We start from the raw sequence: 26,210 nt of genomic DNA on the forward strand, positions 1-26,210 counted from the left end.
CGGTGCTCGGCGCAGGGTGTTTCTCCCTGGCCGGTTGCATCGTCTATGTTTCCTTCCTTCCTGCAATCTAGGTAGGAAAATGGGTTGTCGCTCAGTTCCCTTTAGGGACAAGTCTCAGCGCTATCTGTATTTTTTCAGAAACGACGACTTCCTCAGGTACGCACGTTCCTACGGGGAGTTTGTCTTCTCAGCACTCCGTACAAGCGGCCGTTAGAGCCCTGAGATCTGAACAAGGTTCTAATTGCTCTCCAGATGCCGCCTTTCGAGCCTTTGAAGGATGTCTCCCTTCCCGTTTTTCACGGGAAGTGGCCTTCTAGTAACGGTCTTGTCTCTTAGGAGAGTTTCCGAGCTAGCAACGCTCTCATACAATCTCCCTTCCTGGTCCTTCACCAGGACAGGGTAGTTCTGCGTCCGGTTCCGGAATTTCTCCCTAAGGTGGTATCCCATTTTCATATCAATCAGGATATCACCTCACCTTCTTTGTGTCCTCGTCCAGTCCATCAATTTCAGAAAGATTTGCATCTGTTGGTTCTGGTGAGAGCACTCAGGTTCTACTTCCCGCATGGCGCTCCTGCGCCACCCGGATGCACTCTTTGTCCTTGTCGCTGGTCGGCGTAAACAGTCGCAAGCTTCCAGATCCACCCTTGCTCGGGGGCTCGAGGAACCAATTCTTGAAACCTACAGTTCTACTGGGCTTCTGGTTCTCTCAAGGCCGAAGGCCCATTCTACCAGAGCCGTGGGTGCATCCTGGGCATTACGGCACCAGGCTACGGCTCAGCAGGTGTGTCAGGCACCCACCTGGTCGAGTCTACTTACTTTTACCAAGCATTATCAGATGCATACCTACGCTTCGGCAGACGCCAGCCTAGGTAGATAAGTCATTCAGGCGGCGGTTGGCCACCTGTAGGAGAGGGCCGTTTGACGGCCCTATCATGAGGTATTCTTTTACCCACCCAGGGATTGCTTTTGGACATCCCAATTGTCTGGGTCTCCCAATGGAGCGACAAAGAAGAAGGGAATTTTGTTTACTTACCGTAAATTCCTTTTCTTCTAGCTCCAATTGGGAGACCCAGCACCCGCCCTGTTTTCTCGGGGTTTTTCTGTTTTTTCGGGTACACATGTTGTTCATGTGGTATGGTTCAGTTCTCCGATGTTTCCTCGGATTGAATTGGTCTTTAAACCAGTTATTGGCTTTCCTCCTTCTTGCTTTGGCACTAAAACTGGTGAGCCAGTGATCCCACTGGGGGTGTATAGCCAGAAGGGGAGGGGCCTTACACTTTTAAGTGTAATACTTTGTGTGGCCTCCAGAGGCAATAGCTATACACCCAATTGTCTGGGTCTCCCAATTGGAGCTAGAAGAAAAGGAATTTACGGTAAGTAAACAAAATTCCCTTCTTTTTCAACGCAGACAAAAAACGTTCATGCGGACGTCGGCTCTGTGCCAGACAAACATTTTACGACGGATCCGTTGCACGGCGGATGTAACGTGAGGCCATCCGTCGCTAATACAAGTCAATAAGAAAAAACAGATCCTGCGCTGAGTTTGTTTTTTTCACAAAACTATGGATTGCGACTGATGGCAAAAAACTGATGTGTAAAAGTGGCCTAGAAAAGCTTTGTTTTTGGCAGCATATCGTCCTTTGTAGGCACAAGATGTGTGCTGAATGCTTGATGTCCTATATGCACAGAAGGACATTAAAAATCATTCTGTACGCATTGAAGTGCAGTCGACCTGTATAATAGGTTTTCATGTATCTAATTGACAGTCATTTAATGGCCCTGCCAAATCACATGTCAAAGGGTATGTGCATTTAAGGTGTTTTTCAGACAGATTCCCTCTGTAAAAACACTGCAAAAAATGAACATAGTGCACAGCAATTTAAAAACGACATTGCTGTGCAGACATTCAGTATTTTGTTACTGCTTTTAACCGCATTAAGAAACCATGATGCGGATAAAAGAAGTAGTATGTTCATTTGTTATTGTGCTAGGAGCTGGCACAAAAAGACTTTGAAACCATGAACAAAGCTGCTACAGGAAAAAAAGTGTTTTTCCTGAAGTGTCATAGGAAACCCTCAGTGGGCACCTATCCTAAATGTAGAATTAAAAGAGTTGTCTAAGTGTAATTTTTTTATTCATTAGGCTTGCTTTAAAAATAAAGTCCGCTAGAATCATTCACTGCAGATTCAGCTCTGCCTCTCGACCGATGACCCCGTTCTTTGATGACAGGTAGCATGGAGACATTATGACTACAGTGCACTTGAATGCTGCAGCCAACCACTGGCCCTAAAGAGCTTTTCTAGTAGGGAATTGTGTTTTGAAGTTTTCTAACTTGAGTGTGGAAGTCCATTAGGCTGTGACGGCACAGCACCATCTCCTCAACCCCAAACTGTATTCCCTGCTTTGCACTGTCTAGCTTTCCGTTACATGGCCAGGGACACATCAATCAGTCAAAGGAGGGCGAGGCCGAGGAACTAAAAGTGCATTATCATGTAAATAAGTTTCTGACGGTTCCTTTTAAAGTCTTGTCCCCCGATCTTATGTGAGTTTCTGTAAGGACACAGTAGGTAGATTGTTTCATTAGCTCAATTAATCTCGTACAAATGAGAGAGAGATGAGAAAGATTGAACGATATCCCCCAAGTTTTAACCTTTTAAACAGTAATAATGTGCCTTGAGCACGTAGATTCTATAGGCTGCAGCATGTTGTACCCTTGTACTGCTGTTGATGCATGAAGGTCAGAATCAGAGCTTGCATTACATATTTTACATCTTCCCCATTCACAGGCGCTCTCGGATAGTGGCCATCTGTCCTCTATGAGAGAGTTGCTGCCAGACTCTTCTGGTGGCATCTTATCCCCTGTGGAACAACAGGATTGAACATTGAAATTCCACAGACCGTGTCCATATATTTTTCAACATTTTCTGTTGGGGAAAAGTAGGCAGCCCCCATTCACATTAGTTTGTGGGCTGATCGCACTGAAATCACCATACTTGGATGACTTAAATCTAATGTTTATGGAGTCTGTAAAGGTTGGCGTGGAATAAAAGTTTGCAGTCATTTTAGACAATCACGATTCTCCAGTATTCATGAAGAAAGTGGGCAGCCACATCATCACATGTATGTGATATGCATAGTTGCGGTAACAAGCTGACTAGATAGGTCCAGCTTTTCTCAATTGACTTCTATGGTTAGAAGCCAAATGTATGTAGTCAGCACGTATCTGTGTGTCGCCCAGGGAATGGGGTACTCTCTCCCGGGCAGTGTATAACTGGGGAATGTCACCTTGGTGGCGGTTGCCCGGTCCCGTGCCCTGGGTACTTTTTAATGGGGAGTATTTCCAGGGGAGATTAAAGTCATTGGTGTGACACCACCTGTGGGTTGTGGTTAATATGGGGGAACCGCCGCTGCTGAGTTGGTTATCTCTAGGGCTAGTGGTAATGGAAACTGTGGTGGTAGGCCCTCCGCAGGTAGGGCTGAGCCCAGGAAGATGTATGGTGGAGACTTTCGCCGTTAATAAGGGAGGCCAGACCGTTGGTTATAGTTAACAGTCTCTACTCACTCTTGACCCTCGGACGGCTGGTTCAGGTCCCTGTAGTTCCAGTGCCAGTTGATGACTTGGTTGCTCTGTCGCCGGCACCCTCAGTGTGGTTGGGTCCCCGTAGCGTGGAGCGATTTTGGGCCCGACAGTCCATGTTTGTGGCAGTTTGCTTGTCAGTAAGGCGGGCAGTGTGGACCCTGTAGGGATGGTCTGTGTCCCGAACCCTGATCCTTGCTTTACTGATGGTGCCCCCGGATCTGTGGGTCAGTGAGGTCCGTGAAGGTCCCCTCACTGTGCAGGTATTTGCCAGGCCATATGAAACTGTCGCCTGACCTAGGACCCTGTGCCCCGTCGGTGCTCTGGTCCCAGCGGTACTCGGGTGTACCTGCCATGGCGACCACTCTCCTGTGCCCCTGGGTCATCGTTACACGACCCAGCTCTAAGCACGTCTTTCCACTTTCACTCACTACTACTGACTTCTTGTTGTCCCCTCCCACCAGGTTGTCTAATCCCCTTGTCTGGCTCCGCCCTCTAGGTGGCCATCCTCTTGTCTCAGACTAGCCAACTACCCCCGGTGTGGAGTGGTAAATAGGATTTTGGTGTGTCTAGGTGTTGCTGGCACTGGTGTTCCAGGTCCCTGGGGGTAGGCCCTGCATCCTGGTGATAATGCAGTTCCTAGTAGTGCCCCGAGTGGCTCAGGGGTGCTACATTCCCCCTTTGTGAAACACAGCACGTCCTTGGGCCGTAAAGAGAATAAAGTTTTTATCAAACATCAAAATATAACCATTCTTCCCACACAGGAGAGGCTTTCCTGGAACGTTTCATGAGCATTCCTCCCATGGTTTACTCTGGGAGGGATAATTGGTGCCACATATGTACACTGCGAGAGTTCGGGTCATTCCCAGTCCAATGACCAGTGGTCCATTTTTATATCAATTTTTCAAACACTATTCAACTTTTTCAGCATTATTTATATGACACAGCAATAACAACAAACTTGGGTATCCTGGTTCAGCTACCACAGTGTAGATGAACTTGGGTATTGCAGAGGAGCAGGAGGAACAGGGGCTGACAATTCTCGGATCTTCTGGACGTCTAAGGCATACCAGCCCCGCTGTCCATGGTGTCTGGTGTATGTGACCACGTCACCCAGGTACAGGTAACGGTCTGGATGTCCCTTCTGTAGGTAGTCCAGTACGTCCCTGCGAGACACAAAGATTCCTGCTTGCATGCCGGGCTCTTTGATAAAGCCCCAACCTTTTTGTTGGTGAAATCTGTCCACGGTACCCTGGTACCGGACCCCCTGGGCTCCCCAGCTGGCTTGGCACAGGCTCTGTTTCTTGCACAGATCGCAGCCTTCACCTGCTTCCTTTTGGTTGCACGCTCCTGCTGCTCCAGGGCCAGCTGCTGGATGGTGGCCTGACAAGCTTTGTCGACCTCCTCCTCCACGACAGCCCGTTGTGCAGCCCTAGCCATGCCGCACGCCGGCTCGAACCTCAGACTCCCCGAACCCGAACAGTCCTCATCCGGATCACCATCAGCGGGTATCTGCTAGGCCTGGTCACCGGCGACTCCTCTGGTGGTCGTCGGGTCTTCCAGGGCTGCATCCTGCAGCACAGCCGGGTCTTGTCGAGCTGCCAGGCAGGGGCAGCTGGGGCCTTCTCCTCCGGAGAAGGTGATGTGGCTGGATCTGGTCTGGCTGTGGACGGAGGCGTTGCGTCCTTGTCTGGTCTGGCCGTGGACAGAGGCGTTGCGGCCTGGTCTGGTCTGGCCATGGACGGAGGGTCCGGTGATACCGGCTGGTCAGCGGCCAGGGGTGGTACAGGTTCCGCTGCCATGGGGACTAGTGGGGCCAAGGAGGCTTGCACTCTTACCGGCTCCCGGCGCTGCTCTTCATACAGGGCCCACTCTTCTTAGGCGAGCACGGTCACCACCATCCCCATCATCTCCGAATTCCAGTCCTCAATCTGCTGGATCATCTGTGCCCGCATCCAGAGGCACAGCCGCCCAAGTTCCTCCTCGAGCCAGGGTAAGGTTCCGCGGCCGTGTCACACTGATCTCCAGTCTGTGGGAGCAGACATCTTGTCTTTTGCTGCGGGTTCACTGGTTTCTCGATCCAGAACTGCCGTCCCTCCAGCACACCAGGGTGCATTCTGCCGCCGCCTCTTCCGGCTTCCTGTTGTTAGTTTTGCTTTTGCATGCTGCACACTCCCAGGGATGGAGTCGGCTTTTCGCGCGCTTTTGGCACAGTGTTGGCGCAGCCAGTTTTTTCACAAAAATAAAGATAGCGGTAGTTTTTGAAGAAAACAGTCCATAAGGCGCACGTCACCCGGGTTAACGGGCCTAGTCCATATCCGGTTCGTGACGCCAGGAAAAAGCTATGTTGGGGTACTCGGTCCCGGGCAGTGTATAACTGGGGAATGTCACCTTGGTGGCCGTTGCCCGGTCCCATGCCCTGGGTACTTTTTAATGGGGAGTATTTACAGGGGAGATTAAAGTCATTGGTGTGACGCCACCTGCGGATTGCGGTTAATATGGGGGAACCGCCACTGCTGAGTAAGTTATCTCTAGGGCTGGTGGTAATGGCAGCTGTGGTGTAGGCCCTCCGCAGGTAGAGCTGAGCCTGGGAAGATGTATGATTGAGACTTTCACCGTTAATAAGGGAGGCCAGACCGTGGGTTGCAGTTAACAATCTCTACTCACTCTTGACCCTCGGACGGCTGGTTCAGGTCCCTGTAGTTCCAGTGCCAGTTGATGACTCAGTTGCTCTGTCCCCAGCACCCTCAGTGTGGTTGGGTCCCCATAGCGTGCAGCGAATTGGGGCCTGACTGTCCCTTTTTGTGGTAGTCTCCCTGTCTGTACGGCGGGCAGTGTGGACCCAGTAGGGCTGGTCTGTGTTCCGAACCCTGATCCTTGCTTTACTGCTGGTGCCCCCGGATCTGTGGGTCAGTGAGGTTCATGAAGGTCCCCTCACTGTGCAGGTATTTGCCAGGCCAAACTGTCACCTGACCTAGGGCCCTGTGCCCCATCGGTGCTCTGGTCCCAGCGGTACTCGGGTGTACCTGCCCTGGTGACCACTCTCCTGTGCCCCCAGTTCACTGTTATACGACCCAGCTCTAGGCACGTCTTTCCACTTTCACTCACTACTACTGACTGCTTGTTGTCCCCTCTCACCAGGTTGTCTAGTCCCTTGCTCTGGCTCCATTCTCTAGGTGGCCATCCCCTTGTCTCCGACTAGCCAATTACTCTTGATGTGGAGTGGTAACTAAGATTTTGGTGTGTCTAGGTGTTACTGGCACTGGTGTTCCAGGTCCCTGGGGGTAAGCCCAGCATCCTTGTGAGGATGCAGCTCCTAGTAGTGCCCTGAGTGGCTCAGGGGCGCTACATCTGCAACTACGCAAATCACATGCAAGCAGTGACATAACCGCCTGCTTGCACTGCGACTAGTGTGGATTTGTGTGCCCCACATGCTGTCATGATACGGATAGGCAGCAGTAATGGAGTGATTGGAGACTTTTATCCCAAGCCTGGACAGTTCCTTTAAGGGTACACTCACATTAACGTATAGCATCTGATGATTTTCTCATGAGAGAAAATCGGATGTGATATGCAAATCACAGCCATCTCTGAGAGTCATTAATATTGCTCCGATTCTCTGACATGTGAGAGTTGGAGCATAGGTGAGGAGAAAGAGAGATTAATTTTTCCATCTTCTCCCTTGTCTGTGTCAGTATATATCGGACTGCACTTGGATGACAGTGCAGTCTCATGTTGTGCATACACCCATAAACTTGAATAAGTGAACATCATCCAAGATATGCTGCCAATCGGAGCATGTAGAGATTTTATCTATATGTTTTATCTTCATGTAAAAACAATTAAAAAAAACAACATTTTCTTGTAAAAAAAACCCCAAAACATATTTTTTTAATTAAATCATTCATTTGCACATACTTGTATAGCAGATTGAATTTCCTCCTATTTATTGGCCTGAAGAGCTTGGATTGGCGCTGAAACCAGTGCATCTTGTATTTAATTTATCAGATTCAAGCATGTGTCTACCGAAATCTGATCTTAGATTTCCTCTACATGTTCTCAATGTTGGTATATACTGTTTGGTATGTATACAGCTTTTTCTTCAACTCTACCCATAAGTGTACACACACAACAGCACACGGATATGCAAAAGCTATAGTCAGCATGGGAAGACAGTTTCCTCCATCTTAAAAAGGCGAGGAGTAGCTGTGATAGGTCTCCCACAACATAAAAATCTAAAAGGTGACCAGTAGGCTAGCAGAGGTTAACTCTTCCTAGCCTGATCACTAATGAGCATGTGCCGCCCCCGCGACAGCCGACGGGCTGCTCGGACCCGGATCCGCAGTGGCTCGAGGGGTCTCCGGATCCGAGGCGGGGTCGCACGGCTACCTCGAAAATAAAAAGGGGGTTTGTTTTGGGTGGTGAATGGGATAATGTTCGTGACGCCATCCACGGTGCGTGGTAATAGGAGAGACCACTGCTGCTGTTGGGGAGCCCGGTGATGATGTTGAAGCAGCAGGATGTTTAAACCCCTCCGTGGGTAGGGGGCTTGGTGTCCCGGGGCCCGGTGATAGGATGGAGTGGGGAACCCGTTGGGGCGAAGGGATATCGGGTACTCACACAGTCCAAAGTCACTGATGCTGACACCAGGTAAACTAAACTCTTGAAATGCTCTGCTTTTCTTGGTCGACGCTGGGTCCGTGCCCCTTTGGTGTTGCTGGTTGGTCTAAAGCCTTGTCCCTTGGCACTGTGTGTAACTTGGTGGATCCCTTTCGCCAACGCTACTCGGGTCCCGCTCACCTGCATGGCTAGCAAGGTGAGCCTGCTCTCAGGGTTCACGCTTGGGATTTTCTGGACGATTTTGGGAAGTCCTATCCCCCTCGTTGCGTTAGTACCCCGATTCTGGAGCGGGTGGGAAACGGTTCCTGAAGATTCCGTTCCCATCGGGTGATTGCTGGGCTGCGTGAAGCTACTTCCCAGCCTAGGGTCTGCGTACCCCGTCGTGCCCTAGCCCCTGCCCGTTTGTAGCACAAGGCAGCCGGCCTGCTCTCTATAGCAGCACCGTACCCCCTGTCACTACCCCCTGTGACCGGGGTTCCAGATCCTTCCGGCCAGGCCAACGTCTAACACCTGGGACGGGTACAGGCACCCAGCTCCACAGCGTGACCTGTCCTGTCACCGCTGTTCACTGCTCAACTCTACTCCTCTCATCTACTGACATCTCTGCTCTCCCTCTTCCATCCCCCCATCTGGGTGGCCCTATTCCCCTCAGGCTGCCTAATGGGTGGTTGGTAGGTGGGGTGCAGAGTGTTCCTCAGGATTTGTGTACACCTGTTGGTAGCAACACCAAATTGACAGGATCCGTAACCAAGGAGGAGCGGATACCATGCAGAAGGGCAGATTGCACGGCACCCTTGTGACGACCTGATAGGCCAGGGCGTCACAAGCACACAGCTGGTCGACGCCTGAGCCTGCCTGTGCAACTCAGAAGCAAGAGAGAAAGCGGAGTGTGGAATGTCAGAGTCTGTAGTGTGAACAGCATCTATTGCCGCCATGACACTTGGCGAGTGTTTAGAGCCAAACACCGTGTGACAGTGTGCTTCTGGTTGTTGTTTGTTTGAACACTATGTTGTCCTTTTCATACCTATAGTACTCGAGTGTACAAAATAACTTGTCTTGCAGTAAACTTACATATTGTTCAGCATTGAAACCACAATGCTGAGCTATATGTGAGGGGTGCAATTGGGTTCTTCCAGATCATTTTCACCCATCAGAGTGTGTCTATTGACTTTCATCTCATTGCTCCACATCATCCGTTTCCAACCCTCTATGGTCTACTTTTCATAAACTATTCTTAGGACGATATTGAAGTCGAGGCTTCTTCACCTTTTTGGGGGCCACGATTCCAGACTTGTGTAACGTGCATCACACAGTGCTTGCTTGTAGGTCTGTGATCTCACTATTACGAAGCATACGAGCCGGCTCCACTGGCATGTTTTTTGCGCCAGAACTGAAAGACCTTGTGATGAGCATACTTGTTGACTCCAATATTTTGTCTGGACGTCCACCTCTAGCCTTTTGAATGGATGGACGGACTTCATTTCTTATTCTTCCAACTTCATTCTTCACGGCACTCACATGATGCAGCTTGGCAATTTTCTTGGTCAAGAAACCCCAATTGATCAAATGGATGATACCGTGTCTCTTTTCTTCGGAAATCTTTATTGCTGATCTTCGATTTGAACCAGTGACCTTTTGCTTGGGAATCAACCTAATAACATACTGAGTTGTTAGGGAATGTGAAAACAGGTTGTAATTTGTAGTGTAAGGAAAGAAAAAGATTTTTCCTTCCCCAGGAGCAAAACAGTAACAATACAGTGCCATGACAAGAATGTGCATAACAAATCATTTGCTATATAGTTGCAAGTCAAATTTAAGTATGAGATGGCCAAGATGATTGTATATAAAATGAAGTAAGTCTCACGTCCGAAACTGTAGTGGATGGTGAGATATGGAGCCTGAAAGTTAAATGTTAAAACATTGTTAACCTTTTGCTTGTCAGTGTATTGTGGTATAATGTTTCAGCTCTGTTGATTTGCATAGGACTGCAGGTAAACCTGCTCCTAACAAACTGTACTTTGCTGTGAGATCAGCATGTCATATATTTATGTGAAACCACAAATAATGTAAAATCATAGTATGCACAAATGTAGCAGAACCGAGTGTCCAGCTATATCTGCTTGTTTGATTTTTTTTTTTCTCATTTCATGCTATCTTCAGTGCACACCAGAAACAAGGAGAGTGGATGAGGGCCCAGGTGACTGATGCTAAGAGATGATGAGTGAAAGAGGGGCCAAGGTGACTGCAGCAAAAAGCAGGAGAGTGAAGGAGGGACCAGGCTGACTGAAGCAGAGAGCATTAGAGGGAAGAAGAAGATGGGGTGTTTGATGCAGAGAGCAGGAGAGCGGAGGAGTGGCATGGGTGACTGAAGCAGAGAGCAGGAGAGCAGAGGAGAGACATGGGTGACTGAACAGAGAGCAAGCAGGAGAGCAGAGGAGAGACATGGTGACTGAAGCATAGAGCAGGAGAGCGGAGGAGGGGCATCGTTGACTGAAACTAGGAGTAAGAAGGTGAAGTAGGGATTGGAGTGACTGAAGTGGAGAGCAATGGAGGGACCAAGGTGAGCTAATCATAAAGCAGGAGAGCAAAAGAGGGGTTATGGTGACTGCTGCTGAGAGCAGGAGAGCTAAGGAAGGGCCGGGGTGACTGAAGCAGAGAGCAGGAGAGCAAAGCAAGGGCCGGGGTGACTGAAGCAGAGAGCAGGAGAGCGAAGCAAGGGCCGGGGTGACTGAAGCAGAGAGCAGGAGAGCGAAGCAAGGGCCGGGGTGACTGAAGCAGCAGAGGAGGGGCTACGATGAATGAAGGGCTGGGTCATAAAGCACAGGAAAGTCTTTCCTCTTTTGGATGTGTGTCCACAGGGCATCGGCCATCTGATTTAATTAGCTGCCTATGCCTCTGTGCACAAGAAGTCTCATACATAGTAATATGCATGATCATTTTTTTTCTTTTAAAGCATACAATAGCGTGCACGGGTGTCTGGGGCTTATACTGGCAATACTGCGACCTCTGGTCAGCATTTAATCTGAAAATGGCTTTTAGCTGTCACATCACTGATGACTGGCTCATGCAGCTTTTTATCTATCCCCCCATTTTTTGGAGATGGCTGGATCGTGGTTTTATATAAGCACTTGAACCTTGTGTAACCCCCACCTCAATGCATTGTAGATTTAAGCTCTTACGAGCAGGGTTGTCTTTATTTTTTCTCTAATTATTGTATCTTCTATAAGCGTTAGTTATGTTTGTTTGTATATGAACCACCTAATTGTAAAGCGCTGAGGAATATGTTGGCGCTATAGAAATAAAGATTATTATATCATTATAAAACATAACATTTATGGCAGAGTCTACAATTTTTCTAGAATCTTGATATCTACCTCAATAACTCCAGGGCATCTCACCTAAAACTATCATCCCATAAACAGATTTTGCTATCCCATCGATACTTTAAATCTTAATTTTGATCATTTACTAGAGCTTTTTTTACTTCTATTCTATCAATTTGCTGAGAGCAAGTTTTGTTTGGTGGATAAATCCGTGAAGCCTTGTGTGAGCAGTGATGGCAGAGCTACTTTGTGAGATGCGGGAAGCTGTGCCGCATTGACAAAACATTGATACATTTTCTTTGTTGTGTTTTTTTTTCAAAATGTGTTGTATTTGGCGAATAACACAGACAGGGGGCCTTCATTATAACTCTTCTTCCAGTCTCTTTGTAGGGCCAGAGAAAAAGAAATTGAAAGTGAAGAACACTTTAAGACTCTAACAGAAAGGGAAATTGGGCGTCTTACCCAAGAAATACATCGACTTGAAAATGAGCTGGTGTCCTTGAGAGAAAAGAAAAATAGTCAAGAAGTAAGGATCAGTTTTGTATATTTATTTTTCCACATTGTTCTGTATTCAAGATAAATACAGATGTACAGGGGGTTTTCTTTAGCTTTAGACATTGTAGTTAGTATGTATAGTGTTTATATATACAGTATATATATGACTAATATACAGTAAATCAAGTCATTATTACTAAAGAATATGATGGGTATTTGAATTTATTACATTTAGATATTTCATAGCTTTCAATAATTAACTAATTTTATTTAAGTTACAAAAATGGAAAGTCCGCAATAATAAAAAGTATCTGTGTTTTATGTATACATGTGTTACAAATACAATGAATTTCCTTTTATCAAGAATCCCAAAAACTTAAATTTTTTGATGATTTGGGACAAAATCGGAAGATCAGAAATATTATATTATAATATTTTGCATTACTATTTAATTTTGATGTCTAGGCAATAGAATTTATAAAAGGGAAAAAAAGGAGGATTTCAGCTCACCTTGTCCAGTGTACTCCAGGGCTTAACAGGGCACACGCAGTCCGCCAGGCATGCCAATCAGGAGATAGAAGCAACAAAAGAGAGGGGGGATGGACCCAGCACCAATTTCAAATCAGTAAAAATCAAAAAATGTTATTCAATCGTTTCTTTATAGAATAGAACATAGAAAGGCTCCATAACGCAAAACAGTAAGCATGAAAAAACTTGACGCGTTTTGGACCTTACATATTAAAAACAGAGTCCTTAATCAAAAGTAAGTGCATGCTCAAAAGACAGGGGTATAGAAAATGAGGTTATAGAAAATGAGGTTATAGAAAATGATCAGGCTATAACTCAATGCAAATTCAACACCAGGAGAGTGCTAATAATTGTTACACAAATAAATACAAATGTTTCTAAATATAAAACAAAGGTAACACAGTAGCATGTATATGGATAAAAGACCCTTTCACAGAACACCAAATAATATGCTAAAAGTAATACGTAATAAATTAAGGGTGTAACTAAAGCGCTAAATCATGTAGTTATGAACAAAGCATATGTGTAGAATGGAGCCACTATCACAGATTATGTGTATAATAAGAAACCGGAGTCTGTGGTTTAGAATAATCCGACAAATAAGGAAAAATTCCTAGAGAAAACTGGCAACAATATACGGTAGTATTATAGAAGCTCACAGAATTATTTACGGAGGTGGATGGAAGGTAATGAATGTAGGTCCCATCCACATGTTTCATATGTACTTCCTCAGGAGACATGGGTTGTGGGAGGTGGGAACATTCGGGTTTGTGTAGTGAAAGTTCATGTTTGATTGAGTGAGACAAAGAGGTGTCCATTTGTTAATCATAAAATGAGGGATCCAAGAATATGAAATATAAAGTAAACCATCACTTAGATGTATTAGAAGAAGTGCCCTTTATATTGTGCTGTTAGTTTTGGGTGAGTGATCACAAAAATCAAAAAGGAAGAGAGATGCTGCCTTGTATATTCTGCTGGGTGGAACTAACAGATGCGTGCATAAGCCGGTGCATAGGTTACTGATGGAGATATGCGGCACAGTCACAATTTTAAGACACTCCCACTGACACTATGTGACACGGAAGTATGAGTACTAAATTCACACATTCAGACAGTTTGTGGTGCTCAGGAAGGAGGGGGGCATTTGAATTTAGCTGGATTTCCTTTTGGGGGTGAGCCATCGCACTTTTTCAGGGCGTTTGTGCTACCAGTAGTTTGGAAGCCCCATATATTTCTGTTAACAAATAATGAACTGAGTGGGGAATTGGTTTTTTGGGGTTTTTTTGTGGGTTGAGTTGAATGCTATTGGTGGCAATTTGGGGTACAGAACATTTTGGATCAGTTTACATTTATCCTATGCTCTATGCTGAGTACTTACATTAGATTTATTTTCTATAACTCTGAAATACATGATTCAGGTGAAACCCATGACTGATTCATTAACTGTAATAAGGCAGAAGAGTTACTCCGGACTCTGTTTGGTATCTGTTCAGCAGTGTTCTACTTTTCAAAGGTGCACAAGAAACTGTTGTTGACTGCACTTTTGTTCACATATTAAAAGAGGCATAGAAAGATGGACACCGCCCGACCACAAGCCAGATGGGAGTTCAAAGTGACTGTCTGCCTCATTACAGTGAATTTTCCATTGGGAATTTTATCTGAATCAAGTTTTTTAGAGAGTTACATCTAATCCCCAATGTAAGCGTTAAGCATACAGCGCCGAATAAATGTAAGCTAAGCCTTACTGCGATCTTTGGGAGGCAGAATAAACAAATCAACTTCATTTGAAGACTTTCTATTATTTACGCCGTTCACCTTGTGACTTAAGTAATAGGGTGGCTTTATTCCTCAGTAGGATTACAGTGATTCCAGATTTATAGATTTTTTTTAGGTTTGGCTATCACATTAAAAAATGCTTTTTTATGAAATAAAAATTTTTTGCATTACGAAATTTTGAAGGCTATAGTTTTTTTTATTTTTCTGCTGACAGTCATGTGAAAGCTTGTTTCCCTTGTGGAATGAGTTGGATTTTTTATTGGTACCATTTTAGGCCACATAATATTTTTTGATCGCTTCCTATTCCACTTTTTATGAGGCAAAATTCAGAAGAACCAGCCAGCAATTAAGGAATTGTTTTTTTTTTTTGTTTGTTTTTTTTACTCCATTCACCAGGCTGTAGAAGTGATAAGACAGCTTTATTCTTCGGGTCAGTATGATTACAGCGATACCACATTTATATTGTTTCAAAAGCAAACAAGATCTTAGGGTGTATAAAAGGAGAAATGAAATCCTGTGTTGCCAACATATTATTACCCTTCTATAAACAACTTGTATTGCCACATATGTAATGTGGGAATCAGTTTTCGGCTGTACATTTTACAAAGGATATTAAGAAGTTAGTCAGTTCAAAGGTGGGCAACTAGGTTATTAGAAGGGATGGAAGGCCTCCCATAAGATGAGCGGTCAGAAAAGTTGGGCTTGTTTAGCTTAGAAGAAAGACATATCTCAGAGGAGATCTCATTTAAATCCTTTTAAAGACAATATTAAGGACCAATGAGCATTTATTACGAGTAGCAAAAAGGAGATTCTGTCAGCCAAATAGGAAAGGCTCTTTACGGTTAGAGCATTCAGTCTATGGAATGCCTCACCATGATAGGTAGTAATTAGAGATGAGCGGACTCACAGAAAACCAGGATCGGCGGGACCCTGTTATCTTTTTTTTTTTTTTTAAATCAGGTTCCGGTCTGGAATCCGGTCCCTGTATAAGTGTATGGGGATCAGAAACCGGAGATTAAAAATGTTGTCAGAAGAGATAGGAGCGCGCACGCTGTACTTTCCGAAGATCTGTCATGGCGAAAAGCTGCTTCCAGGTTGCACATTCACTTCTGGAGCAGCTAATTAACTTTAATTGAATATGCACAGCTTTCACTGCCCACTGGCACCTGTGATTGTTTGCAGGTAGACGCGCCCCCACACTGAGTGTCAGCGTGTCAGCTGACTGCTTCCAGTCACAGCTCGTCTATATCGTAGGCCGGAGTCATATGGCATCAGATGCGACAGCATTGTATGAAATACGCTAATGATGCTCTGCTCAGGATCTGTTGCAAGCGTCAGCCAAGTGTCATGTGATTGTGATCTGATCCTGCAATGGAATCACAGGTGTGGAGGAGTGGGAGGGATTCCCCCCCATCTCCTCCATTGTTAGCTTCTGTATATATTGCTCTGCACTTGAATGTCATCAGTGCAGTTTTTTGTTTCTCTTGCACCCATAGACTTGTATGGGTGCGAGTGATAGGAGACTCGCAGACATTCGCAGCATGCTGTGATTTTTTTTCTGATTAGGGCTGAGGAAAAACTCACAGATGTGAGCTGCAGCATTGTCTTACTTTGAGATTTTCTCAAATTGCACTCGGGCGAGTCATACGTCAGTGTGACTACCCGTGCAGTAAAAATAAATAAATTAAAAAATTGGCATACAGTCCCCGCATATCATGATTCCCGTGACAGATAAATCCCCAGCCCTGTGCTATCAAAGTAAGAGGAACTTTTTTTTTTTTAAATTATTTAAAATAAAAATAGCAAGCTGCAGCTGCCCGAGATTGTCGCATCCATTAGATGCGACAAGCTCGGTGCTTTACCCGGCTCTTCCCGATTGCTTTGGTGCAGTGGCAATTGCGGTAATGAGGGGTTAATAGCAGTGCACAATGGTCATCAAGCCCAAAATTAGTGATGAATAGGGGTCTATGAGACCCCCCCATCACTAATCCTATAAGTAAAAAGAAAGAAAACACAAACACAGAGAAAAATCCTTTATTTGGAATACAAATACCCTCTTTTGCCACTTTATTAACCCCCTGTAGGTCCGGTGTAATCCATACAAGCTGCCACAGAGATTCAGCTGTGCTTCATCCCAGTCACAGCAAGCAGCCATAAAGCATGACTGCCCGCTGTGAGTGCAGACGTCATATGCGATGAGCAATAATGAGCGGCCCAGGAAGTGAATGTGCGACCTGGAAGCAGTTTGCCGCCATGACGGCGCCTCGGTAAGTATGAAGCGCTAACTTTATTCTTATTTTGTTTATTTTTCCTTTATTTTTTTTTTTTTATTTCTTGAGTGCCGAATCTGGATCAAACACCCAGAATCCCAGGTTCGGGCCAGACACCCGAGTACCTTTTGAAACCGCGCAGATCCAAACTTTTACAATCCGGGTCCTCATCCATAGTAGTAATGGCATACATTATAACAGATTTTAAAAAAGGGTGGATGGTTTCCTCAGTACACATAACATTGTGGGTTTTAGATCGTTTGGTGACAAAAATGTATAATTGGTGGAGGAAAGTTGAACTTGATGGACCTTATTTTTTTTTAACCTATGTAACATACTGTAAATATACGGATTTATGGAAATATTTTTTTATTTTTTTGTTCTTTATTTTCTGATTTTTACATTTTTTTTTACTTATTCTCATCTCATGGTCTAACAGGCTTTCCACAGATGGCTGAGCCGTAGGCCGTTGTGACGACCTCGGGTTTCCACGGCAACAGTTGAACTCCCGTGATCACCTCATGGGGGCCTCGATCAGTAGAGATAGAGAGCATACTTCTTCTCCGAACCCCCTAAATGCTGCGATCGCTACTGATCTTGGCATTTAGAGGCTAAACAGTCAGGGGCGGAGCAGGAGCTGTCTATATCTTATGGCAAGCTCTCGATGGCGATTCTGCGGGCACAACTCTGTGCCCCGCCCGATCACCATGACGTTCCTATACAGTATCGGTCAGGAACCCCTATCCGACCATGATGTATAGGTACATCAAATGTCGTGAAGGTTAAAGAGGTTATCCAATACTTGGATAACCCCTTTCTATAGGAAGTAGTTCTCATGTAAAATAAAATTAACATTGTCATGGCCAAAAGTGTTGGCAACCTTGAATTTGTCCTAACAAATTAAGTATTTATCCCATACAAATATTGCCATTACACGTGTTTTGTTATACACATTTATTTCCTTTGTTTTAATGTGTTGTTCACATACAGAGGAAAAAAGGCAAACTGGACACAATTTCACTCAAAACCCCTAAAATGGGCCAAACAAAATTGTTGGCACCTTTCCAAAATTGTGGGTAAACAACTTTGTTTCAAGCATGTGATGCTTGTTTAAACTCACCTGTGGAAAGTAAAATAATCACACCTGAAATCTGTTAAAAGAGGGAGCAATTGATTTAGGCTATGTGCGCACGTGTGCGCTCTGCACCGCACCAAAAATGTGCGCTTCAGATCGCAGCTGAAAAGCTGCGTTCTGAAGCGCATGGTGCCGGCAGATTCGTGTGCTCTGCATGCTGCCTCTCCCTATAGACAGCATGCAGAACGCACGAAAGAAGTGACATGTCACTTCTTAGAACGCAGCGATTCGGCAAGCAGCCAAATCGCTGCGTTCTAACATGCCACGTGCGCACGGCTCCTGCACAATCTCCATAGATTGTGTAGGGGACGCAGGACGCATGCAGTTACGCTGCGGTGCAGAACGCAGCGTAACTGCATGTAATACGCACACGTGCGCACATACCCTGAGTCTTTGCATTGTGCCTGTGTGTGCCACACTAAGCATGGAGAACAGAAAGAGCAAAAGAGAACTGGCTAAGGGTTTGAGAACCAAAATATCAACAATCTCAAGATTACAAGTAGAGATGAGCGAACCGGTCCCGGTTCGGCTCGAGGCGGTTCGCCGAACGGGGGGTCTGGCTCGAGTTCGGCTCGTCGAACGTTCGACGAACCGAACTCGAGCCCATAGGAAACAATGGCAGGCAATCACAAACACAGTAAAACACCTAGAAAACACCCTCAAAGGTGTCCAAAAGGTGACAAACAACTCACAACACAACACAAACACATGGGAAAGTGACAAGGACATGTACTCATGCGAAAACAAAACAGCTGGACAAGGAAAAAGAGGAGGACACACAGATATAGGCATGGCACGCCCTTCTAAAGTCATGTAAAACACCGCAAGGTGACTCCAAGCGGAGTCTCCCTTTTTTCCAAAAATTGGGCCCCACACACCCACCCCTTCAGTGGCAGCAGTTGTGCCCCAGTTGTACACTTCACAGCTAGATTTGCATCAAGCACATTCAAAAATACGCCATTCTTATCCGTCCCCAGGATGACACCGGGGTAGGTAGCAAAGTCTTTCCTGATCCCAGCTCTGTTCATCTTGGCTTCTTTTAAAAACACAGCAAGCAAGGGTTACTCCAAGCGGAGTCTCCCTTTTTTCCAAAAATTGGGCCCCACACACACCCTCCCCTTCAGTGGCAGCAGTTGTGCCCCAGTTGTACACTTCACAGCTAGATTTGCATCAAGCACATTCAAAAATACGCTATTCTTAACCGTCCCCAGGATGACACCGGGGTAGGTAGCAAAGTCTTTCCTGATCCCAGCTCTGTTCATCTTGGCTTCTTTTAAAAACACAGCAAGCAAGGGTTACTCCAAGCGGAGTCTCCCTTTTTTCCAAAAATTGGGCCACACAGACACCCACCCCATCAGTGGCAGCACTTGGGCCCTAGTTGCAAACAGGATGTTTTGATTTGCATCAAGCACATTCAAAAATACGCTATTCTTAGCCGTCCACAGGATGACACCGGGGTAGGTAGCAAAGTCTTTCCTGATCCCAGCTCTGTTCATCTTGGCTTCTTTTAAAAACACAGCAAGCAAGGGTTACTCCAAGCGGAGTCTCCCTTTTTTCCAAAAATTGGGCCACACAGACACCCACCCCATCAGTGGCAGCACTTGGGCCCTAGTTGCAAACAGGATGTTTTGATTTGCATCAAGCACATTCAAAAATACGCTATTCTTAGCCGTCCCCAGGATGACACTGGGGTAGGTAGCAAAGTCTTTGCTGACCCATGACTTGTTCATCTTGGCTTCTTTTAAAAACAATGTAAGCAAGGGTTACTCCAAGCGGAGTCTCCCCTTTTTTCCAAAAATTGGGCCCCACACACACCCACCCATTCAGTGGCAGCAGTTGTGCCCCAGTTGTACACTTCACAGCTAGATTTGCATCAAGCACATTCAAAAATACGCCATTCTTATCCGTCCCCAGGATGACACCGGGGTAGGTAGCAAAGTCTTTCCTGATCCCAGCTCTGTTCATCTTGGCTTCTTTTAAAAACACAGCAAGCAAGGGTTACTCCAAGCGGAGTCTCCCTTTTTTCCAAAAATTGGGCCACACAGACACCCACCACATCAGTGGCAGCACTTGGGCCCTAGTTGCAAACAGGATGTTTTGATTTGCATCAAGCACATTCAAAAATACGCTATTCTTAGCCGTCCCCAGGATGACACCGGGGTAGGTAGCAAAGTCTTTGCTGACCCATGACTTGTTCATCTTGGCTTCTTTTAAAAACAATGTAAGCAAGGGTTACTCCAAGCGGAGTCTCCCTTTTTTCCAAAAATTGGGCCACACAGACACCCACCCCATCAGTGGCAGCACTTGGGCCCTAGTTGCAAACAGGATGTTTTGATTTGCATCAAGCACATTCAAAAATACGCTATTCTTAGCCGTCCCCAGGATGACACCGGGGTAGGTAGCAAAGTCTTTCCTGATCCCAGCTCTGTTCATCTTGGCTTCTTTTAAAAACACAGCAAGCAAGGGTTACTCCAAGCGGAGTCTCCCTTTTTTCCAAAAATTGGGCCACACAGACACCCACCCCATCAGTGGCAGCACTTGGGCCCTAGTTGCAAACAGGATGTTTTGATTTGCATCAAGCACATTCAAAAATACGCTATTCTTAGCCGTCCCCAGGATGACACCGGGGTAGGTAGCAAAGTCTTTCCTGATCCCAGCTCTGTTCATCTTGGCTTCTTTTAAAAACACAGCAAGCAAGGGTTACTCCAAGCGGAGTCTCCCTTTTTTCCAAAAATTGGGCCACACAGACACCCACCCCATCAGTGGCAGCACTTGGGCCCTAGTTGCAAACAGGATGTTTTGATTTGCATCAAGCACATTCAAAAATACGCTATTCTTAGCCGTCCCCAGGATGACACCGGGGTAGGTAGCAAAGTCTTTCCTGATCCCAGCTCTGTTCATCTTGGCTTCTTTTAAAAACACAGCAAGCAAGGGTTACTCCAAGCGGAGTCTCCCTTTTTTCCAAAAATTGGGCCACACAGACACCCACCCCATCAGTGGCAGCACTTGGGCCCTAGTTGCAAACAGGATGTTTTGATTTGCATCAAGCACATTCAAAAATACGCTATTCTTAGCCGTCCCCAGGATGACACCGGGGTAGGTAGCAAAGTCTTTCCTGATCCCAGCTCTGTTCATCTTGGCTTCTTTTAAAAACACAGCAAGCAAGGGTTACTCCAAGCGGAGTCTCCCTTTTTTCCAAAAATTGGGCCACACAGACACCCACCCCATCAGTGGCAGCACTTGGGCCCTAGTTGCAAACAGGATGTTTTGATTTGCATCAAGCACATTCAAAAATACGCTATTCTTAGCCGTCCCCAGGATGACACCGGGGTAGGTAGCAAAGTCTTTCCTGATCCCAGCTCTGTTCATCTTGGCTTCTTTTAAAAACACAGCAAGCAAGGGTTACTCCAAGCGGAGTCTCCCTTTTTTCCAAAAATTGGGCCACACAGACACCCACCCCATCAGTGGCAGCACTTGGGCCCTAGTTGCAAACAGGATGTTTTGATTTGCATCAAGCACATTCAAAAATACGCTATTCTTAGCCGTCCCCAGGATGACACTGGGGTAGGTAGCAAAGTCTTTGCTGACCCATGACTTGTTCATCTTGGCTTCTTTTAAAAACAATGTAAGCAAGGGTTACTCCAAGCGGAGTCTCCCCTTTTTTCCAAAAATTGGGCCCCACACACACCCACCCATTCAGTGGCAGCAGTTGTGCCCCAGTTGTACACTTCACAGCTAGATTTGCATCAAGCACATTCAAAAATACGCCATTCTTATCCGTCCCCAGGATGACACCGGGGTAGGTAGCAAAGTCTTTCCTGATCCCAGCTCTGTTCATCTTGGCTTCTTTTAAAAACACAGCAAGCAAGGGTTACTCCAAGCGGAGTCTCCCTTTTTTCCAAAAATTGGGCCACACAGACACCCACCACATCAGTGGCAGCACTTGGGCCCTAGTTGCAAACAGGATGTTTTGATTTGCATCAAGCACATTCAAAAATACGCTATTCTTAGCCGTCCCCAGGATGACACCGGGGTAGGTAGCAAAGTCTTTGCTGACCCATGACTTGTTCATCTTGGCTTCTTTTAAAAACAATGTAAGCAAGGGTTACTCCAAGCGGAGTCTCCCTTTTTTCCAAAAATTGGGCCACACAGACACCCACCCCATCAGTGGCAGCACTTGGGCCCTAGTTGCAAACAGGATGTTTTGATTTGCATCAAGCACATTCCAAATCCACAAGCATTTACTCTCCCCAGGATGACACAGGGGTAGTAAATTCCTTCTGGATCCATGACTTGTTCATTTTGATGAACGTCAGTCTGTCCACATTGTCACTGGACAGACGCGTGCGCTTATCTGTCAGCACACACCCAGCAGCACTGAATACACGTTCAGAGACAACGCTGGCAGCTGGACACGACAAAATCTCCAAGGCGTAAGTTGCGAGCTCTGGCCATTTTTGTAGGTTTGAAGCCCAAAAGGAGCAAGGCTCCAGTTGCACAGTCATGGCATCGATGTTCATTTGGAGATACTCCTGTATCATCCTCTCCAGCCGTTGACTATGTGTCAGACTTGTTGTCTCTGGTGGCCTTGCAAAAGAGGGTCTAAAAAAATTATGAAAAGATTCCATAAAATTGCTGTTACCGGCACCAGAAAAGGTCCTACTGGTACGGGTAGACTGTTGAAGATGACGAGACCGTCCCATGTTTGTCAAGTTACAACTGGGAGATTCACTCCCTGCACCTGCACGGTTGTTTGGTGGAAAAGCCGAGCTAAGATCTAGTAACAGCTTCTGCTGATACTCCTGCATACGTGCGTCCCTTTCTATGGCTGGAATTATGTCACAAAATTTGGACTTGTACCGGGGATCTAATAGTGTGGCAATCCAGTAGTCATCATCACTTCTAATTTTGACAATACGACTGTCATGTTGGAGGTAGTGCAACAAAAAGGCACTCATGTGTCTTGCGCAGCCATGCGGACCAAGTCCATGCTGTGTTTGTGGCATAGAGGTGCTACCCGTTCTTTCTTCCTCTGACATCTGACCCCAACCTCTTTCAACTGAAATTTGACCAAGGTCTCCCTCATCCGCTGAGTCTTCCATGTCCATGGACAGTTCGTCCTCCATTTCTTCATGTTCTCCTGCACCTTGCTCAACATTTCGCCTGCTACTATGCGCCCTTGTCGATCCCTGTCCCCCATGGTCCCATGCCTGCTGCGTTGGTGATGATGAACGTCTGGACCTTCGTGATGTTGTTGTCCCTTGCGCATATGAATCCTCCTGTAGTTCCTCCCCTTCATGTTGTCCCACCCCCTGACTCCGAATAGTGTTTAGCGTGTGCTCCAGCATGTAAATGACTGGAATCGTCATGCTGATAATGGCATTGTCAGAGCTAAACATATTCGTCGCCATGTCGAAACTGTGCAGAAGGGTGCATAGGTCCTTGATCTGAGACCACTCCATCAGGGTGATCTGCCCCACCTCTGCATCTCGTTGGCCCAGGCTATACGTCATGACGTATTGCACCAGGGCTCTGCGGTGCTGCCACAGTCGCTGTAACATGTGGAGAGTTGAATTCCAGCGTGTCGCCACATCGCATTTCAGGCGATGAACCGGCAGGCCGAAAGACTTCTGGAGCGATGCAAGTCGCTCTGCTGCGGCGCTTGAACGGCGGAAGTGAGCTGACAGTTTTCGTGCCCTGTTCAGAAGGCCATCTAGGCCGGGATAGTGTGTTAAAAATTGCTGCACGACAAGGTTCAACACGTGAGCCATACAAGGTACGTGTGTCACCTTGCCCAGGCGAAGTGCCGCACCCAGGTTTGCAGCATTGTCGCACACGGCCTTACCAGGCTGCAGTTTGAGTGGAGACAACCATTTATTAAACTCGGACCGCAAAGCTGACCACAACTCCTCAGCTGTGTGACTCTTATTACCAAGACATGTCAAGCTAAAGACCGCCTGATGCCGTTGCGCTCTGCTGCCAGCATAGTAATGAGGGGTGCGTGATTCCTTCTGCGCAGTGAGAACGCTGGTGGCCTGACCAGGCAGGCTTGGGGCGGAGGTGGAGGACCCAGATGAGGTGGAGGATGCAGAAGCAGTGGCGGAACTTGGACAGACAGAGGATTGACACACAAGTCGTGGGGACGGCAAGACTTGTGCAGCAGACCCTTCACCATCTATCACCATAGTTACCCAGTGCCCAGTCAGCGACATGTAACGTCCCTGTCCATGCTTACTGGTCCAAGTATCGGTGGTGAAATGCACCCGTTCACACACAGAGTTTCTCAAGGAAGCGGTGATGTTGTGTGCGACATGCTGGTGTAGCGCGGGCACACCTTTCTTAGAGAAGTAGTGGCGACTAGGCATCTGGTACTGGGGCACAGCGACAGACATAAGGTCTCTAAAATCCTGTGTGTCCACTAGGCGGAAAGGCAGCATTTCGGTAGCCAACAGCTTACAGAGGGATAGAGTCAACCTCTTAGCTTTGTCATGGGTCGGAGGAAGTGGCCTTTTATTTGACCACATCTGAGGGACAGAGATCTGGCTGCTGTGTGTAGACGGTGTTGAGTAGGGTGTCCCTGGAAAAATGCAGGTTTGTGAGGAAAGTGCAGGCGGAGACATGATGTTGCCTTCATCCAACGTTGGTGCTATCGATGTCTGAGAGAGCTGTACACACTCACTTGTTTCCCCTTCCAAACCAACTGACGACCTTACAAGCAAACTGCCTGTTGCGGTTACAGTGGTGGAAGTTTTGCGTGGAAAAACAGGTGTGGCAGCTGTCCCCACAGTCCTAGAAGATGAAGAGCGCGCGGATGCAGTGGAAGGGGCGGGCGGTGGATGGTTCGCTCCGCTAGGCCGCATTGCAGCACGGTGAGCTTCCCACCGGGACTTATGATATTTATTCATGTGACGATTCATGGAAGAAGTTGTCAAACTGCTGAGCTTTTGACCTCTACTAAGAGAATCATGACAAATGTTACATATCACATGAGTTGGGCGATCTTTTTCGATGTGAAAAAAGGACCAGGCTAGGCAAGGCTTAGAGGCCATGCGACCTGTTGATCCACCCCGAATAATGCTCATAGGCAGAGTGGTGGCTGAGGATGCAGTTGTAGACGTGCTACCAGTGCTCCGACTCTGTCCAGGAAGGCGCAAGGTAACTTCGTCGTCGGTTGCATCCTCCTCCACCGCCTCTGTTGACCTCCTCGAGTGCCTGACTGGGGGTTGACAGTAGGTGGGATCTAGAACGTCATCATCAATTGTTGTGTTTGCACTCCCCTCCCCCTCAGACCGAGCCTCTTCTTGCCCTGACGGAATATTTAAGTTGTCATCCCAATCGGGTATCTGCGTCTCATCTTCATCAGTATGTTCCTCATTGTCTATAACCACAGGTGTTACAGTTTGTGACAAAGGGTCAACATTATGCTCAGAAACTTGGTCCTCACGGCCTGAATCTGAGTCACAAAGGTTCTGGGCATCACTGCAGACCATTTCCTGTTCTGTACTCACTGTAGCTTGGGAGCAGACCTCTGATTCCCAGGCTATAGTGTGACTGAACAGCTCTGCAGACTCAGCCATCTCAGTTCCACCATACTGTGCAGGGCTGATGGAGACTTCAGAGCTGGGAGAAATCAAGTGTGATTGGGATGACAACTCAGAGGACTGGTGTTTTTTGGATGCGGTACTTGAAGTGGCTGAGAGGGCACTTGTTGGACCACTTGAGATCCATTCAAGCATTTTCCTTTTTTGCCCATCATCTACCTTTCTTCCTGTTGTTCGTGTCCGTAAAAAAGGGAGCACATCGGATTGTCCACGGTAAGTAGTAGACATCTTACTTTTGCTGGTAGATGGTCTATCTTCAGCAGATGATAATGGAGCTTTGCCACCTTCCCCACGGACAAAACCTTTTTTGCCTTTTCCACCACGCCTCTTCCCCTTTCCACCAGCATCTGTCATTTTGCCACTCATGTTGATTGCGACAAGATTGTGGACTGAAAATGTGGTAGTAAAAATTGAGAGGTGGTGAAGATTGCAGTGGTGGTCTAGCTTTATTAACAGCAGAATAATAAAGAATAAATATCCCTGACAATGCAACTTAGTTATAATTAGTTGGAGTGTGCAACGCAGGCAGACGTGCTGCAAATGTCTTTGCACTAGTGGGACTATAGCAAAGTCCAATAGCCACGTATAGGATGCCACTAGGTACACTGAGTGTTTGCTAGTATAATGGCTTGGTTAGAATGAGTTGTAGTGTGCAACGCAGGCAGACGCGCTCTGCAAATGTCTTTGCACTAGTGGGACTATAGCAAAGTCCAATAGCCACGTATAGGATGCCACTAGGTACACTGAGTGTTTGCTAGTATAATGGCTTGGTTAGAATGAGTTGTAGTGTGCAACGCAGGCAGACGCGCTCTGCAAATGTCTTTGCACTAGTGGGACTATAGCAAAGTCCAATAGCCACGTATAGGATGCCACTAGGTACACTGA

The 26,210-nt window shown here is 46.6% G+C and overlaps 1 protein-coding gene across 2 annotated transcripts in view; it reads left to right on the top strand.

The window, feature by feature from the left end:
• The window catches only part of CCDC39 (coiled-coil domain 39 molecular ruler complex subunit), a 137,712-nt gene that overhangs the window by 18,075 nt on the left and 93,427 nt on the right, over nt 1-26,210 (top strand). For both annotated transcript variants that reach the window (XM_075338542.1, XM_075338543.1), the window contains exon 3: nt 11,900-12,046. In XM_075338542.1, coding sequence (XP_075194657.1) covers nt 11,900-12,046 — 147 coding nt within the window. The remainder of the gene's footprint in view (nt 1-11,899; nt 12,047-26,210) is intronic.

The sequence above is a fragment of the Anomaloglossus baeobatrachus genome, chromosome 3 (genome assembly GCF_048569485.1).
Source record: "Anomaloglossus baeobatrachus isolate aAnoBae1 chromosome 3, aAnoBae1.hap1, whole genome shotgun sequence".
Lineage (NCBI taxonomy): Eukaryota > Metazoa > Chordata > Amphibia > Anura > Aromobatidae > Anomaloglossus > Anomaloglossus baeobatrachus.